This window comes from Crocodylus siamensis, chromosome 13 (assembly GCF_052110815.1).
Source record: "Crocodylus siamensis isolate JL-2025a chromosome 13, ASM5211081v1, whole genome shotgun sequence".
Taxonomy (NCBI): Eukaryota; Metazoa; Chordata; order Crocodylia; family Crocodylidae; genus Crocodylus; species Crocodylus siamensis.
In genome coordinates this window covers 14,922,669-14,941,024 of record NC_143407.1, presented here as the reverse complement: position 1 = coordinate 14,941,024, position 18,356 = coordinate 14,922,669, and the positions used below count along the sequence as shown (strand labels likewise).

At 43.2% G+C, this 18,356-nt stretch overlaps 1 protein-coding gene across 7 annotated transcripts in view; it reads left to right on the top strand.

The window, feature by feature from the left end:
* Positions 1-18,356, top strand: part of PPP1R12B (protein phosphatase 1 regulatory subunit 12B) — a 187,186-nt gene that overhangs the window by 130,320 nt on the left and 38,510 nt on the right. Inside the window, exon 1 of one of the 7 annotated variants that reach the window (XM_090024880.1) lies at positions 4,142-4,906. The exons of the other annotated variants lie outside the window; for them this stretch is intronic. Within the exon in view, the coding sequence (XP_089881006.1) occupies positions 4,805-4,906 (102 nt within the window). The 5' untranslated portion in view covers positions 4,142-4,804. Of the gene's footprint in view, positions 1-4,141; positions 4,907-18,356 lie in introns of those variants that run through there. 7 annotated transcript variants of the gene reach the window in all.

The following is an 18,356-nucleotide window of genomic DNA, read 5'->3' as shown; positions in this document are numbered from 1 at the left end:
GTCATCATTGACCACAAGATGAACATGAGCCTGCAATGCGATGCTGCGGCTAATAAAGTGACCAAAACGCTGGCGTGCATCCATAGATGCTTCTCGAGCAAATCCCGGGATGTCATTCTCCCCTTGTACTCGGCCTTGGTGAGGCCGCAGCTGGAGTACTGCGTCCAGTTTTGGGCTCCACAATTCAAAAAGGATGTGGAGAAGCTTGAGAGAGTCCAGAGGAGAGCCACGCACATGATCAGAGGTCAGGAAAACAGATCTTAAAATGGTAGGCTGAGAGCCATGGGACTCTTTATCCTGGAAAAGCATAGGCTCAGGGGTGATCTGATGGCCACCTATAAGTTTATCAGGGGTGACCACCAGGATCTGGGGAAACGTTTGTTCACCAGAGTGCCCCAAGGGATGACGAGGTGGAACGGTCACAAACTCTTGCAAGACCGTTTCAGGCTGGACATAAGGAAGAATTTCTTTACTGTCCAAGCCCCCAAGGTCTGGAACAGCCTGCCATCGGAGGTGGTTCAAGCACCTACATTGAACACCTTCAAGAGTAAATTGGATGCTTATCTTGCTGGGATCCTATGGCCCCAGCTGACTTCCTGCCCTTTGGGCAGGGGGCTGGACTCGATCTCCCGAGGTCCCTTCCAGCCCTGATGTCTATGAAATCTATGACATAGGAATACTTCCAGTGGTCAGTATGTCCATGTATTTTTGCCCAGTTTTCTTTTTCCATAGCTGTAGCTATAGTCTCTTTTGCCTCTCACTCTTAACTTGTGAAATTCTTGTGTGTGGAAAGGAGTAGGACTGTATTGTGTAACATATGCTGCCTGAACAGGTTGTAATTGACTGGACTGTATTAATTCATTGCTGATCTGAGTATAGCATATTCACATTGTTGCATACTCTACCACTTCCATAAAAATTGTTTGAGGTCTGGTAGTTGTGCAGACCATCTTGATGAGTGAATCTCCTGGTAGGATTGTTTATTAGCTTTGCAGAAATGTCCTCTGAATCTGTCAAGAGATAACTAAACTTTTTTGCATGGATACAGTTGCTTTGAATGCCCATACAGAATGTGGGGTCCAGTGTACATAGCTGAACAGCAAAGTTTTATTTCTTATACAGGAGCGTTTTTTAAAAGAAATCTACAAACAGCAAAACCAGTTACATCTAGGCAGTGATCTTGAACCTTCAAGCATCATTCTCCATGTGCACTGGAAAAGCACAAAGGGCAAAAGATTCAGGTTTATTAGTTATATTGGGGGAGCGGGGAGAAAGGTGGGGAATTAAAGCTATGCAAGAAGCTAGGAAGAAAATTAAGAACAATTTTCCAAGAAAATTGTAAAACGTACTGTCCATCATATATTTCTACTCCACTTCGTTCTGCTTTTTCTTGAACTGATAGGCTAATTTTCAAATTGTCCTTTCTGACTTAAAATTAGAGACTTTCTCTAGCAACTTGCTTTTTGTTAGCCCTGTAAACAGCTGCTAGAACCACCTCTGTCTCGGATGAGTGGATAATTGTAATGGATGTCTGTAGAAAGCACAGATTATGGCATTTATTTTGGTTTAAAAATAAATTGGAGCTTTCCCAGCACCACCCTCCATTGGAGGAATAGGACCAAAGGTGGCTATGAAAATGCTGTGATTCTTGTCTGGTTACCTTCCTGCTAGGGAAATGAACAATAGTATGTAATTTGCAGTTATTTAACTCCACCTTGGTGATTAACATAGGCTCCTTCAGACTTGTTGCTGTAGTGACGCCCTTGCATTGTGGTTGCTACACGAGTTAGGCTAGTTTTGAAATACTGTATTCTGTTTTGGAACCTTAGGAGCCACGAGACCCGAGTCAGTGGAAGAGGAAAACGTGTAAGAGTTCCCGTAAATAGGCAGTCAGAATAGCTAAATAGCACTGCTCACTATATGGTAGAGTGCAGCTTTTGATACTAGACTGGTGATTCTTAGCAGGGGTGCCATGATATCCTTGTAGGGGTGCAGTTGCACTTTGTCCCGTTGCAGGGAGGTAGGCGCACTGCTCGTTCCTTTTGCCCCCTTGCTTCAGTGTCCCATGGACAAAGTGGCACCTTAGTTGCTCTGAACAGCAGGCTCTGCTCTGGGTGGGCAGATAAATGGATGTATAAATGTAGAACTAAACTGCACTTTTCAGCCAAGCTTGTCCCCCAGCTCCCCTCTCACTCCAAGAGCAGGCAGGAAGGGCAGGTGGCTCTGATCCCCAGAGGACTGTGCTTTCCCCGTCAAATACAGACTGGAGGGGGCCTGCCCAGGCCTCATGTTCTGTTGCTCATCTCTCTGTCCCTTCAAACCCCTCAATGTCCCACACATGGCACGTGTTGAACCTAGCACTGCATCCCTGCTGGCTAGGTATACCCTGGCTCTGTCCAGTTTCACCCTGGGGCTGGAGTACTGGAGGGATGCTCCTTGGGAGATCGTAGTGCAGAAATTGGCTTGCTGGTTCTTGGTCCCCAGCAGTAACTTGGACCCATGGATGAAGACCCAAGGTGCAGCACTGGGAGCAAACATGCATGAGGCCATGCAGAGCTGGGGAAGCAGCCTAAAGGTAGATTATTTATATTGTATTATAATATAGCAATACACTTAATTAACACATATTATAATGCTTATGATATTCATATTATATTAGCTTTTTAAATGGGGTGCTGTTAAATACTGAAAAGTATGGAGGGGTTCTTTGAGTCCCAAAAAAGATGAGAATCACTGCACTAGACTATCATAGGAATGGTGGTTTCATAGTTAATGCAGTAGATGAGAACACCAGAAAATCTGGGTTCATTTCCTGACTATAACCTAAGACAAGGCTATATTTTTATGTGCCTCCACTTCCTCTTCTGCAAGGTAGGGATGTATTTTTGTTTTACAGAAGTGTTGCCAGAATAAAAGAGATCACTTGACGATTTTCCCACCAGCTGTCCTTTCATTTTGCTTGTAGTGAATGCCCTTTCCATGGTATAATTAAATGTCATTGAGAAGACCTCTGTTGAGGTGGACAGTATGACTGTTCCAGCTTCCTCATGACTGCATAGAAAGAATATATAACATGCAGTGTAAGAGTAGATGGTATAATGAAGAATTTTTTTAGATCTTGTTCTCTGAATGCATTTCTGCAGCACCTGCACTGTACAACCAGGTATACCATGCTTGAAGACTCACATACAGATGCAGAAGTGTTTAGAAAAAAGTACAAATTCCGCTTGCTACAAAATATTCTGTAGTAGTTGGTACAGGCTTCACCAATTAGTTTATCATAGGTTAAATCTAAGCACAAAGCCCTCTTTGTTGGTCAACGGCTGACTTCAGTACAGGTCAGTGTAAATAAGCCTATACAGGCTCTTCAGTATTATCCAGCCATTGGATACAGTGTGGTGTTGTTTAATTCATGCTGGATTACTGGAACCAGTCCAGTAACTATACTTGAGTTAATGCATTTCAACAAAAAATAACACTATATGGTTAGCAATTTGAGAGAGATCACACATTCTAAAACATGCTGTGCTTGAGTGTGATCGCATTTAACATATGAGACCACTTAAATTAATGCACTTGTATTTAGTTGACCATGCAGATTTTTTGGCTTTTTGCAAACTTTGGAAACACAAAACACTCCTGATTTTAGTCGATTTGTGCACTGGCGACAAGGTAGAGGGGAGGGGACTCTGTAGGGAGACTGTTTAGAACCAGCACATCAGATGAACTAGGTGTTGCTTTCTTGGACCTCTAAGCCAGTTTTCTAAAGAACACTTCTTCTAAAAGTGCTGTGGTGGTGTGTGGTAACTTAAATTCTGCTTAATGGTCAATTACAGGACTGTATGTCCTGTGAAAATATTTGCCTTTGACATAGTCTCTTACAAAATGCCTGCTCAAGCTAATGTGTGGCATTTAGATCTTGCAAAGAACAGTATAGAGAAATTGTCTTTGACTTATAGCTCCTACCCCTTCAGGCCATGGGAGCTTTTAAAGTTTTGGGGTTTTACTTTTTTCTCCTACAAGTGGCAGCCCAAATCCCAAGTTGAAAGTGAATCTTTGTCTTTGGCCTCCTTCCAGCATTCCTCGCTGAACAAGTAAGGATTTGGAATGTCAGAAAACAGCAAGAGGGGAGGGAGGATGTAAGTGTGTGTGTGAAGGCGTCTCAAACTAGGAGGACGGAACAAAACATAACTTCATCTGGACTTCCCCTTTCCAAAACAGTGTTTGTTCCTGATTTATACTTTCTTGTTTGTCTTAAATCATCTAGCTCTGTTCAGTTGCTGTAGCAGAGAGGGCTCGGCAGCGTTGTAGAGTGAAACAAGTCTCTTGTAAAAGCTTGCTTTCTGGATAACGCTTACTGTTTGTTTGCCTTCACTCTTGAGAATTGACAGTATTGACTACAGAACTACTGGGGGGTCACCAGAAGCATTCTGCTTTGCTGCACAAACGCTTTGGATGATACGATGGAAATGTTCTTTTGTGGAAGATCCTGGAACAGGCCTTGATTCTGAGGCTAGTGCTGTGCAACACCTTGGATGAGAACACAATTATTTCTTGATACTTTCCTTTCAACTTGAACAGTGTAGTGGATGAACAGCGTACTACAACATTTCTATGCAGCTGATTGATGCATCCATCTAAACCCTAAAGAGCAGGGTTTTCATTATCATAATAGCATTTTGAATTAAATCCGTTCTTCTGGCCTTGCGAGTAAGACCTGCCCTGCAGCGCACAACTGAAGAAAAGTGGAAGTGGAAGCTTGATTGCTGCTCACGAAGGTGAACATTATTCACCTGGAGGGGCCATGTCGTCTTTATACACCAGAAGTAAGGAGTTTACTCGGAGCAGGAAGTCTCAGTCAGATTCTCCCCCGTCGTCTCCTTCCCCGATTGCAAAGACACTCAGAGTAAGCAGACTTTTCATTTCTGTATTGCACTGCAACCTGCTGAGCGTAGGCTATGGTCAGGTTAACAGTGTCAGTTTGTCCTCTGGCACCAGAGAGCCAAGTTATGTTGTTTGCTTTTCTGAATGAGACAATTCATATGAAATAAGCCTAGGAGGAACAAAGTTTAATAGTATAAGAATGTGGCTTCCAAGCAGTCCTTGTGCTGTGATTACTTGAGTGATTATAGAGGACCTTTTGTCACAAGAGCTCCATTTTTTTTTTCTTTTTGCGTCCATTGAGGGTATTGTCCCTTTTATGCTTATTAGGAAAAGCCTTTTAGATAGAAATGAGGCAAAAAGCCAAACAACTGGTACATTGTTTTTTTCATATGCACTTAAATGTTGCTGATATAGCTAGATGCAAATTTCAGTGCATCCCTGTGAAGTGCAGCATACTTGAGTCATTTCTAAAAAGGCAAGAAAACAGTTTCTTCCAAGAGCTACAGATAGATTATTGTGACTGTTTTGAACTGTTCAATTCCTCCAGATCTGTCGATTTGGGGTTCCATCTGTTGATGGGCACTAAAGTAAGAGACAATTTAGCAACATTGCAAATGGTTTTGGAGAGGTGTCTGAAGGAGTATCCTTAAGTCCACATGATTGGGTATGCAATCTCTTTTCTATCCATAGAGCAACAATGTCAAAGCAAAAAGAAATAGGCTTTGTGGAAAGGTAGATTACTTTAGGCCAGAAAGCTGAATGCAGTATCTTTTAAGTGGCATTGCATTCACAAAAGTAAAGTAATACATTGTCTTTACTTTTTAGAGACCAGTATAAATAATAGCTCTAAGGAAAGGAAAATGCATTTAAACTACTGTCCCTTTATTGGCAACAGCTAGAAACATCAGAAAACTTAACCTTGTGCTGCTAATGTTAAAGTTTCTTCTCTGAAGAATGCCATCAGTGTCCATTCCACAGCTCTGCTGCATCTGCAATCAGCTTTTAGGTTCCTGAAATCCAGATATCCTCACAGCTAAATTTTGAAGCTAAAATTAGGTGGTGGTGTTATTTTTTTTTTAATTTCAGTGTTTGCAGGTTTGTTTACATTCCCATAATAACAAGCCAATTTATCAATACTAATAATGAATGAAGAGCTCTAAACATTGTTCTAAATTTTGGGATGAAATTAAAATGTTTGAATATCTCTGAGAAACTGACTGTAGTATTTCACTATTTGTCATGCACAGACACTTCCCACGTTCATGCTGATGAGCATTTAACAGGCATATCTTGCTGTAGCTGTGATTGCTACATCCCCTAACACTTGCTTATAGCTACCCACAGCTTTAATGCAAAGCAGTTAGTAACTCACAGCTTCTGCTGCAATATTTGTAAGCAGGAATGTACATTTTTTTACTTTATTAATGAATCCAACTTGTCAAATAACAAACTAAAAACATTTTAAAGATGCATCAGGTCCCCTAAAATACACATGAAGATTGATATTTAACTTCTATCAAGAGTGCTCCCTTAATCAAAGATGGTGCCCACACCCTTGTGTTCTTTTCTTTCTTCCAGTCTCTGACTATTTCTTTGTTTCAGTCAATGTTAAGCTCTTGTTTCTTCATCTCTGTATAATAATTCACTCCTTCTTCCTTAGAATTGCGTAATACAAATCTCACCATCTTCTCATCTCTGCTTTTAACATTTTTAATTTATTCCAAACTTCTTCTTGAGATCATTGAACTTTCCCTTCAGTATTCTGAAAAAGCTTCTCAAACTTTCTGGTTTTGAGGCAGGAGAAGGTGTGTTTGAGTTTGTTTGTTTTTTAAAGCAATTTCCATCAAATTTCAAAGTAAGCACGTCCCCCCAGTCCCCCTCCTTCTTCCTCTAGAACACTGACTTGATAGGACAATTTTTCCATTACTAGAGTTTCCCAAACTTTTGTCAAGTGATTTGAGGGATGTCACCTCTTTTAAAGCTGTTACATTTGTAATTTTTGCGGGCACTAAAAGATGAGTGATAATTCCTTATGACTCTTACATTTCCGAGTCCTTAGGAAAGTTCAGTAGGAACAGTAAGGGGTTATCTGATAGTTGGCTTCCTGTTCCCTCACCAGATCTCCAACCTTCTTCCAAAACAGTCTGATTCTGGAACATGTCCACTTTGTGGTAGAATCCTCTCAGCTAACTATGCTGCCTCCAAAATTTGCCTGTTTCTATACCATAAATGTTTAATTTTTTTTAAGTGGAATGAGGTACCATTAAATAAAGGTTTTAAATTTTTAAAAATCATTTTATTTTATTATCATGCGGATGGATTTGTGGGGACTATTGTTCCAGATGGTCTCCCATTCTTCATCAGTAATTTTGTATCCAGTATCATTGTTGACTTTGTCAAAAACAACATTTTTTCTTCTATATAACTGTAGGAGCATAGAATCCTGATGGACTCAATTGCATATTAAAGAGTCTGTTTGGATCTTTATAGATGGACCAGAAATGCATGCATGGCTGGAAATGTCTGCTTTGAGCTACAGTGAAAGGTCCCAGAAAACGGGCCTAGTAGTGCTCCTCTGGGATTGTAACTAATCCAGTGGTTCTCAACCTTTTTTTAGACTAAAGGAACTCTTTGGAAAATGCAAACTCTTAGTTGTTGTTTTTTTTGACTACAGAAAAATAATAGTCATTGTTCTGTTGCAAAGAACTCAGAAAGACCACAAGAAGTCTCAGTGTTTTTAACGCTATGAATTTCTATTTGAAATCTTTTGATTTATCTCGTGAATCACGTTTGCATACATAGAAGCGCTAACATTGTGTGGCACTCAATGGCACCCTTGAAAGAATCTCAAGGCACCCCTGAGTGCTGCCACATGATGGTTGAGAATCCATTGCTGTAATCAAAGGACTTGTATAAGAAAAAAGAAATCTAAACACTCCTAGTGCTAATGATACCGTTGTTGCTGCTGCAGCTCAAGTGTGAGAAGCAGTGTAAGAATTCAGTACAACAGTGCTCACTTAAAGTTCACCATGGAAGATATAGAAAGTGTCTTGCTGCGTATGAAGGTTTAGTGTCGTAGAAGGTTAATAACTCAAAAAAAAATTAATCGTCCCAAAACAAGGTAGGCTGAAGTCAGAAGTTAATTGGTTATCTCTCTTAGGGCATTTTTACATATGCTGTGGGATGCGGTGCTGGGTGCTTTAATTAGTGAGCCATGCTAATTAAAAGTGTCCGCCCGTCATGTGTATCAGCATCCCTGTGCTGAAAAAGAGAATACGGCACTTTGAAATAAAGTTCATTGGACGTATTTTATTTTGAAGCGCCCCACTGCCATTTTTTCAGCGCGGCAATGCTGATGCATGTGACACGGAAGGCTACCGGAGCACAGCCATGTCTGTGCTCCAGCAGATTCTATCGAGTCTGAGCCAACGCACATCGGAGCAGGCTCTGCACACATGTATAGGAACCATTAGATGTTAAAAATCTGCAGAAGCCTTGACTATTTAAGTATTGAGGTTGGGCAAACTGAAGGGATTACCCAGTGCTCCCTTCTATGGCATATGGCAATTGAAAAACCAGTTTATCAGTAATTCACATTTAACTTTACCTTTTTCCCTCTGAATTTGTCTGAGTCTCTGGGATGTCACATGTCTTACTTTGTAGTTGCAAGCTTAATGGTGAAATCTCTTTGCAGTAAGCTGGTTGAAACCGTAATAAAGGAACATTTAAAACAGGCTACAACCGTATTAAAAAGGTGGTAGAAGCAAATCAGTCCAACACCTGACTATATGTTTAACTGCCTTGTTCCTGTCACAGCTGCTGGGTCAGAGAATAAAGTCCCTCTTGCGTTTGTACATGTCTCTTAGAACATCCCCAGAACCTGTGGTTCTCCTGGACAGCAATTGTTTTTTATAGTAAACTGCTCCAAACTACATAATGCCTTTGTGACGTGGATAAGCGCTTCAAATATCTAAGCCAGGTTTTCAAATGAAAAAAGCTTGTGTGTAGATTCACTAGACACTAAGTCTGCCAAAGCACACATGCAGATAAGACTAACATTTTAAATGTTAAAACAGAATGACAGCCTAAAATCATATATACTGTCATCAGAACCAGAGTTCTGTCATAATCTGAAAGCTGTCCTTGTGCACCAAATTTAGTAGAAATGCTTGATTGGATTACAGCCTTGGAATAGCTTTGAATACAGATGGTCTGACAGTCACTCTCTCCTGTCTGATTTGAGTCCTTTTATTCATGTAACAAGCTTAAACATGTTTCAGATATCAGTGGTAACAAGTTTATTTTTACATTAGGTAAAACTGCATGAGTCATTTGACTTGTTTTTCTACAGCAAAAGAAAAAGCAACTCTTTGTATATGTTGCTAGTAGAAATGTTAACCTCTGACTTCCCCGTCAGATGTCTTGTTGGCTTAATCTAGTAGAGATATTTCATGCTGCAGAAATATATACATAATTAGCATACTCCAGCAGACTCAATTAATTAAGTCTAGTCCAACACGCTGTAATTACAGCGTGTTGGAACAGCATCCCCACACGTCTACAGGCAACCATACAGTTTAGAGATGTTGGCCGGTGTTTTTTTCTTTTGTTTGTTTGTTGGCTTCCCTCCTGTTTAGGGGACTAGTTTGTGGATGGTTTAGTTGTGAAGTTCAGCCAATTGAATCACCCCTCTCTTGGAGTGTATTTCACAACATGAAAAAAGTCCTTGTAACCCTGTGAGACAAGTTGTATTTTGATTCCAGAACTCTAAGCCCAAGCTGTCCAAGGCAGAGGATGATAAAGTAGTCATGCACTCTGATGTCTATGTCTGAGATGAGCCAATCTAGAGTGGATATAGCAAAGAACTCGGGACTGAACATGGGTTCAACATTGAACTTGGAAACATTGGTTCCCCTCTATGCATGCAGGTAGAGGGGCAATGGGAGCCAATGTGCGATTTACACAATTGTGCCTCCTGCTATGCCACATGTTCATGGCAGGAGGCCTGATAGTTGGATTGTGCATTAGATCCCATCATACTGGAGTCTGATCCCGAGCTCCCCCTGCACCTGCAAGAAACAAGTTGCCCCAGCTGGGAGCCCCACACACCCCAGTTGAGGGGCTTCCAGCTGCAGGGGTGCCACACACACCTCTGGGACTGGAGCATCCCTGTTGTAGCAAGCTCCGTGTCCCAAGCCAGAGGATCCTGGAAGAGGTGATTTCCCCCTCATGTGGAGTATCCCTGGGAAAGGAGGATTGCCACAGGAGAAGTTCCCCCCAGCCCAGTGGTGCAGGAAACCCCTGGGGCTAGAGGATCACTGTGATTCTGGACTGGGGGGGGTCACCTCTGTGGCAGTCCACTGGCCCTGGGGGTTTCATGCACCCCCAAGCCCTAAGGATTGCAGCAGCTACAATCCCTAGATTTCTTGGGCAGTGGTTCTCAAACCTTTTTTTTCACGTACCACTTGAAAATTTCTGAGGTCTCAGTGGATCACTCAAACTTTTTTTTGTTCTACAGATCAAAGCACACAACTCGTATTTTAATATCCGTAGTCTTACCTTACAAGTATAGATATTCTCGATTGTTCTGCAGCCTTTCTGCAGACCACCTGAATGGAGTTCGCGGACCAGTGGTGGTCCATGAACCACAGTTTGAGAACCTCTGCTGTAGTGGCATTTGTACACACAGTTGTGCCACAGCACCGGGTGCTTTTAAAAGTGCCTGATGCTGCGGTGCACATAGTTGTATAAGCAGCAAAATGCACATCAGTGCTGAGAAAATGGTGGCAGCGCGCTTTTGAACCAAAACACCTCAAAGGTGTTTTTAGTTCAACAGTGCACCGCCACCGTTTTCTGCGTGCTGACACACATTTCACCACTTATACAACTGCACGTGACATAGCACACTGCTCATCATCTCACATGTGGAGCAGACTTGATTAATTGAATCTTCTCCAACCTGGTGGATCTTGGGTGCATCACAGGATGAAAAGGTACGTATATAATTGCCCTGTGGTTTTACCCTGGGCATGGAGCACCCCTGTAGCTGACTGGATCCCAGATGTAGGGGGCGCTCTGCTACATATCAAGATTTAATTTGCATAACAACCAGGTACAAAGATCTAACTTTATAGCTGGTTGGTGCTCTTTTTGGCTTGATAGCTACTTTGCACATGTAGCTGGTCTCCAGGTAATTGTGCAGTTAACCGGTTAACTGTGCAATACCTGTAACATGTACAATCTGGAATGGGGAAATGGGAAGGGGTGATTAAAGGCTAGACTGCAAAGTGCTTTTGGAGTCAGCCAGAGTACTAGAGCAAACCCACTGCCTCAAGTATGGATACAGTTACTGTTCAACCAGGCTAACAGGTGGCTCCAGCCAGAATATACAAAGGGATGAGGGGAATAGGCTCAAAGAGGTGCTGCAGTGAAATTCTAGAAGGGAACAACTTCAGAATTTAAGTTAAAATATTATAATCAATGCAATCTTTTGTCTATTTGCCTTACGTTTGCTGGTTACACATGAACAAGTGCAATATAACCGATCCCCAGTGAAGGTATTGTTTAATTTGATATGAATAAAAAAAAGGCCTCTCATTCAGTTGTGTCCTAATTCCTGAGTACTGTGTCCCTCCTCTTGCACACAACTTCATAGAATCATAGAAATAGGGTCGGAAGGGACCTTGTAGATCTTCAAGTCCGACCCCTGCCTGGGCAGGAGAAAAGACTGGAAAATGAGTCCAGCCAGGTAGGCATCAAGCCTCTTCTTAAAGATCCCCAGGGTAGGAGCCAGCACCACTTCCCTAGGAAGTTGGTTCCAGCTCCTAGCCGCCCTAACTGTGAAGTAGTTCTTGCAGATGTCTAATCTAAATCTACTCTTTAATAACTTGTGTCCATTGTTCCTTGTCATGCCAGGGAGCATTAGGGGAAACAGTGTCTCCCCCAAACCCTTCTGGTCCCCCGTAGTGAGTTTATAGACAGTCACCAGGTCCCCCCTCAGCCTTCTCTTGTGAAGGCTGAACAGGTTCAGGTCCCGCAGTCTTTCAGTGTAGGGTCTGCCCTGTAGTCCCCAGACCATGTGGGTGGCCTCCTCTGGACCCTTTCAATGTTGTCCACATCCCTCCTGAAATGGGGCGCACAGAACTGGACGCGGTACTCCAGCTGTGGCCTGACCAGCATTGCGTAGAGGGGGAGGATCACCTCCCTGGCTCTACTTGAGATGCACCTGTGGATGCACAACAAGGTCCAGTTAGCCCTGCCAACCGTGACCTCACATTGTCGGCCCATGTTCATCTTGGAGTCAGTAATGACTCCAAGATCCCTTTCTGCCTCCGTGCTCTGAAGAAGGGAGTTTCCCATTCTATAAGTGTGCTGCTGGTTTCTACTGCCTAAATGCAGCACCCTACACTTGTCAGTATTGAAATGCATCCTGTTTATGTCAGCCCACTCCTGTAACCTATCCAGGTCTTGTTGCAGTCTTTCCCTCCCTGCTAACGTGCTCACCTCACCCCAAATGTTGGTATCATCAGTGAATTTAAACAGGTTGCAATTCACCCCATCGTCCAAATCGCTGCCCACTTCCCCCCAGGTCGAATATAACCCGTCCACCACCACCCTCTGAGTATGACCCTTCAGCCAGTCTGCAATCCATCTGACTGTGTAGGCATCAATGCCATGGTCGCCTAGTCTTTTAATGAGGATGGGGTGGGAGACAGTGTCAAAGGCCTTGCTGAAGTCTAGGAAGATACGTCCACGGCAACACCTGCATCCATTGCCTTTGTGACCTGATCATAAGGTGGGTCTGACATGACCTGCCCCTAATGAAACCGTGCTGGTTGCCCTTGAGCATCATCCCTGAAGCCAGCCCATCACAGATGTGCTCCTTGCGGATCTTCTCAAAGAGTTTCCCAAGGATAGAGGTAAGACTGATGGGCCTATAGTTGACCGGGTCCTCTCTCTTCCCTTCTTTGAAGATGGGGACCACATTAGCCATCTTCCAGTCATCCGGCACCTGGCTGGAGCACCATGAGTGCTCGTAAAGCTGTGCCAAGGGCCCTGCAATAACCCCAGCTAGCTCCCTCAACACCCTGGGGTGGAGAGCATCTGGACCCGCTGACTTGAACACGTCCAGCCCCTCCTGAAGCTCTCTAACTTCACGCCCACGCTGCTAGACAGTGGTGTAACAAGCAGAATTTGTGCCCGGGGTAAACCCTGTGGGGGTGGAGGGAAGTGCACAGTGGTGAGGGGAGTGGGGGGGGGAGAGCATGTGGGTTCGGGGGTGAGTAGGTGGCAACAATCTTACTGTAGCAGGGCACTAAGGTGCCTGCTACTAGAGGGGCAGGAATGGCCACCCAGGTGCCGGTTGCCAGGGCAACCAGGAGGAGCTAGGGGCCCACACCTGTTGAGTCAGCTGACCGGAAGGGGCAGGGCTGACTCCTATTTAAAGCACAGGCCGGAGGCTGGGAGGGAGGTGGTCTCTGCTGGTGGCCGAGGAGAAGGAGCGCTGCCTAAATAAGCAAAAAGGGAAAGGCTTGAACATGAGCAGTTTGTTACACTGGTGAAGGACAGAGCACCTGCGGAGCGCGACTCAAAGGAGGTTAGCCAAGCAGTTTAGATTTGTGTTATAGCCAAGGGGCTTGTGTTATTGTTTGCTGTTGTCAACTGGAGGACCGGGTGAGGCTATAAGGGGGTGGAGGAGGCCTCGTAGGGGAACCATGACAGTGTGGGAGCCCCAGCCCCAGAGAATGGGCAGCAAGAAGCCCCAGGGAGCGGGCAGGGGCAGTGAAATGGCGTCCAATAAGACCGAAGAACGTCTAGTACATCCACGAGGCTTGGGGTGCGGTACAGGGGTGGCTGGAGTGCACCTGAACCCCATTCCGGAAAACGGGGCTGGCACAGGACAGGAGAACCATAACCAAGAAGACTAAAGGTAGCCTCCCTATAATACACATAAGACCAAAGATGTGGCGGGCGAGATTTGGTGTGCAGATAGGCAGCTTGGCATGGTATAGAGGGTAACTAAGGGTGAGCACGGTGACCCCGAGGTTCCCGTCCTGTCACACTTACCCCTGCCAGGAACTCCTAAACAGTCCCCAGCTAAGCTGCTACTGCTGCCACCCTGCATGCTGCTTGCTCCAGCTGTCGCTCTTAAACCAGCAGCAGCTGCTGCCGTTGTCACTACCACCACCAGACAGTCTTGCAGTTCCTGACATGGGTCTGCTCCTGAGGCGTGGATTCTGCAGGGGTGGGGGATGATTCCAGCATCCTTCCTGACTTGACACCCAGGGCAGGTGCCTCTCTTGCCTGCCCCTAGTTACGTTACTGCTGCTTGGACCCCTCTTCCCAAGCTAGGTGGGCACCCAGCAGTGCCTGCCACATCCTATAGCTAGGGGGTTAACAGAGCAACCATGGGTTCTTGCTTCTCTGCCTTATTTCCACTGCCTACATTTTCCCTGTAAAAATACTTAGTGGTATTTTCAAGGAAAGATGCCCTCCCCACCCCCACCCCCAGTTCCTCCCAACCTCTCTTCATTCTGCCTTCCAAAAATACTACACGTCTTCTTCAGGGCCATGTTGTATACAAAAAAAAAAAATACTGTTCTTGCTCGTCTCTGGAAATGCATTTGGTCTTCTACCTGTAGTCCGTCCATCAGTTGAATGTTGTCTGCTGTAATCCGTCACTGTACTGACTGCACGCTAATTGTACTCCAACGCTTTATCAAAATAGCCTTCGCTTTTTATCATCGTTGTTAAATTATCTTAACCCTTATTGATGAAAACTACCCAAAAGCATTTAGGAAGGAATTATGGTAGACTGGAGTTTGATTCTTACACCATTCTAGAATCCTTCCTGATGAATTTTGCTTCCTTGTATTGGAGCAGGACTGTGTTAAAGCTGCTCTTGCAGTGATTGACAGTGATTGGTCATAGAATAGAATCTAGCCTGTGTGCATACACACCATTAAAAAATAATTCTTGACCTGGTATCATTTTTATCTCAGATGCATGGTTTTGGAAACCAGTTTGCTTTTACCTGTGGGGAAGCTTGCAAACAAAATGACTTTCATAGGCCGTTTAGCATTCATGGCCACTGCCTAAAGAAGTGCAGTGAGATTTCTACAGATTCTGGGACTCTAATAATCCCTCCTATTGCACCTTCATATCTGATCACAGCAACATAGTGTAACAGGTGCTTGTCCACTCAGTCAAAAAATGTGTTTTATCTATTTGGAGGAGCATCTGTGTTTTGTATTTTACTTTAAAGTAGTTTGTTAAAATGTTTTTGGAATAACACAAAACATTGAAATTGTTGCATTTCACCTAATTTTTAACTGAAATTCCAGAAACAGTACCTAATTAGTTGGCAGCACACTTAAACTACTGATACTAACACTGTTTAGAGCAAATTGTTGTCTGTGAATTCCTAGAGGGCCAAACTCTGGCTGATGATCTGTATGGCATTGCATGATCTCACTCTTTCCAGTAGAAAGAAACTAATGAGAAGGGGAGATGACAGGAACAAGACAGTATAGCCAACTTATTTCTAGAATGACAAGATACTTTATGCGTTATAGACGACAGAGCTTACCTAACTGCCTTTCCATGAAATCATTCTAGATGACTGCAGTTGCTATATGAATGCCATGTGCTTTTGGAGGGGAAGGGAAAAAACGGTATTCACAAGACATCTATGTCTAAAATCTACTTCACTCGAAGTTGAAGTGTCTGCTTTAGGCAACTTGAATTCTGGCCAGTTTTCAAGTGCCATAAAAGATTAAAGCTCTTATAATAAAATTTGGAAATATCCCAGCTGTGGCATCTGGTGGGGTTAGAGAGAAGCAGCAGCCCGTGACATTCTCATATTTAAGGAAGTTTAGAAGCAAAACCCCTTTCTCTCGCCTTTGTCACTTGGATACCTGTTTTTTATTTTCTCTTGAAACGTCACATCTGGGGACTTTTGGCTAAGATCCTGTCACTTTGTAAAATTAAATTTTTCACCAATAAAATTTGATCTCAAAGAGGCAGAAAAAAATAACAGCAACAAAACCAAGTTTCTGAATTGTGGCCTTTATGAAATTAAAATACAATCCAGCTTGACATTTTACATGGAGAGTTCTATTCCCATGGGATTGTGGTAATGAAGTGCAGCTGTTACAAAGCCAAAGGGCTATGGAAGAAAAGGGTGGGAAACTGAGGCAAGGGCTGGCAATAAAGTGCATGCTGTTGGAATGCTGTAGAAGTTTAGACCTATTTTTGGATTTGGGCAGATGGAGTTGTCACTCAATTGTATTGGTATGTATTTGTTTCTGATTAAACATGTGCTATCCTCATTGTCAATAATGTAAGCTGTTCTACTAGCTGCTGAAATCACTATTCCGTCTTGGATGATCTTTTAATATGATGTTCCAGTTAGACTAGCTTTTTATTAAGCTTTGATGGTTGATTTATAGTTTGCAAAAACATACTTTGCATCAGGTTTATTGCGGTTGGGGGGATAGGTGGAGGAGGTTTGGTTAGGTAGAGTCATTAATCACAGGAAAAGGATTTGTAATCCTTGCATTCACACAAATGCATAAAATTGGCTGGAGGGCAAACAGTATTCTTATTTCACCTTTAGCTAACAGGAAGCTTCAGAAATAAGCAGCTCGTAAGGCAATAAGCTTGTTTTTGTAGAGACACTAACTTCAAGCAGTATTACCAAGTCACCAGTTGAATACTCCTGTTGAAAATGGGTGTCCTGACTACATTGCACCTGTTTTATCGCTGCACTCTGGAGTCACTAGCCCCAAATAAAGGTGAATGAGAAGCAAATGTTAACTGAATAGCATATTTCTCTTATATGAATTGGCTGTAAGTAGGTACAGATGGAATCTACAATATACTAAGGTTTGTGGTTGTGTGTGTGCAGGACCTAAGGGGGAGAGTTGTCTCATGGGTACAGTTGTACTGGGTGCACAATCATGGAAGGGGCCCCCCAAAATTATGAGTTTTCTTTCTTAATATTCATTCTAATATGATGAGTATTATAATAATTATTAGTAATGTTTAAATTATTTAGAAATTCAGCTTAGATTTCAGATGGGATTTATTTATTTCCAGTTTCCAAAATGAGAGGTTCCCACATTTCTCTCACAGGCTGCATATGTGTGCATGTGCAAGAGTGGATCCATGGTGGGGTGTGGTGGTACAATTGTACCCCTAATCAAATCAGACAAAATTAGGGTTGGGCGAGACCTCAGGAGGACACCCAGTCCTGCCCCCTGCTCAAAGCAGGACCATCCCAAGCTATATCATCCAAACCAAGGCCTTGTCTACCCAAGTCTTAAAAACCTTTAAGGATGGAGGTTCTGCAACCTATCTGGGTAGCCTGTTTCAGTGCTTTACTACCCTTTTGCTTCAGAAACTGTAAAATATTTCTCCTTGGCATGCAGAAATGGGAAAAATTAGGCATAGTTCAAGCCGTGTTCTTTCTTTTTAATTGGTGGTCATCTTGTAACATTGATGGCCACCATTGGTGCTTGCCTTGTAACAGTGCTCCTATTTATGTCCAAAATACAACTGAACAAATTCACTCCAGAGCATCACAAAATAGCCCTAAATTTCCAGAGTTTGGCCAGCTGCAGATAGTAAAGTATAAAATGTTCCCACAGCTATTTGCTTTGGAAGAAATGTAAATATTAGACTTTTCCCATTCTTTCAGGGTCAGATCCTGGCCGCAGAAGGATGCAATTGAAGGCAATTAGGCCAATTTCTGCCTTGGCAAGAGGCTGATCCCCTTTTGGCACTGCTTTTTAGGGCTACATTTTATTTTAAACCTTCCATGAAAGTTTGGTTTTAATTATACATTACTGAACTTCTAATAACTGTAAGAGCTTTTGAGTTTTTTAAAGGAAGTCTCCAGTGTTCTGTAATACAAACATTTCTAAAATCAAAACCGTACGCCATTCCTGGCTCCTTGTGAGCCTAGAGCAATCCAAACTAATAAAGTAACTGCCAATGCTTAGCTCTGATTTTTAATTGGAAATGTGAACAAAGCAAACACAATGAGCTATCCTGGGGACACAGAGTGGAACTGTTTCATATGGGACATTTCAGAGCAAAGTTAAGTTAACCCAGTACAAATTCTGTTTGCCCCCTTTATTTCTTAGTGGCAGCCCATCTCAAGGCCTAGTGTTTCCTCTATATTCTCTCTGAGACTCATCAATACCTGTTCCAGGCTGACTAATAGGGTTGCTGCAGAATAGTATAAGGCATCTTCTGCTTTGGGCACAGTAAGACAGCTTCAGTAAAGACTTGTAGGACACCTGCACTGCCAGATCAGGGCACACTGCCTCCAGCTGAAACTCTGTGTGCCCAGACAGGATGTGGACAAGCTGGAGAGAGTCTAGTAGTGGGAATCTGGACCTGGGCCACTTCTGCTCACCAGTTTAGTGTGCTGTCCAGCCTGTGGGGCTCTGCATGAGTCTGGCAAT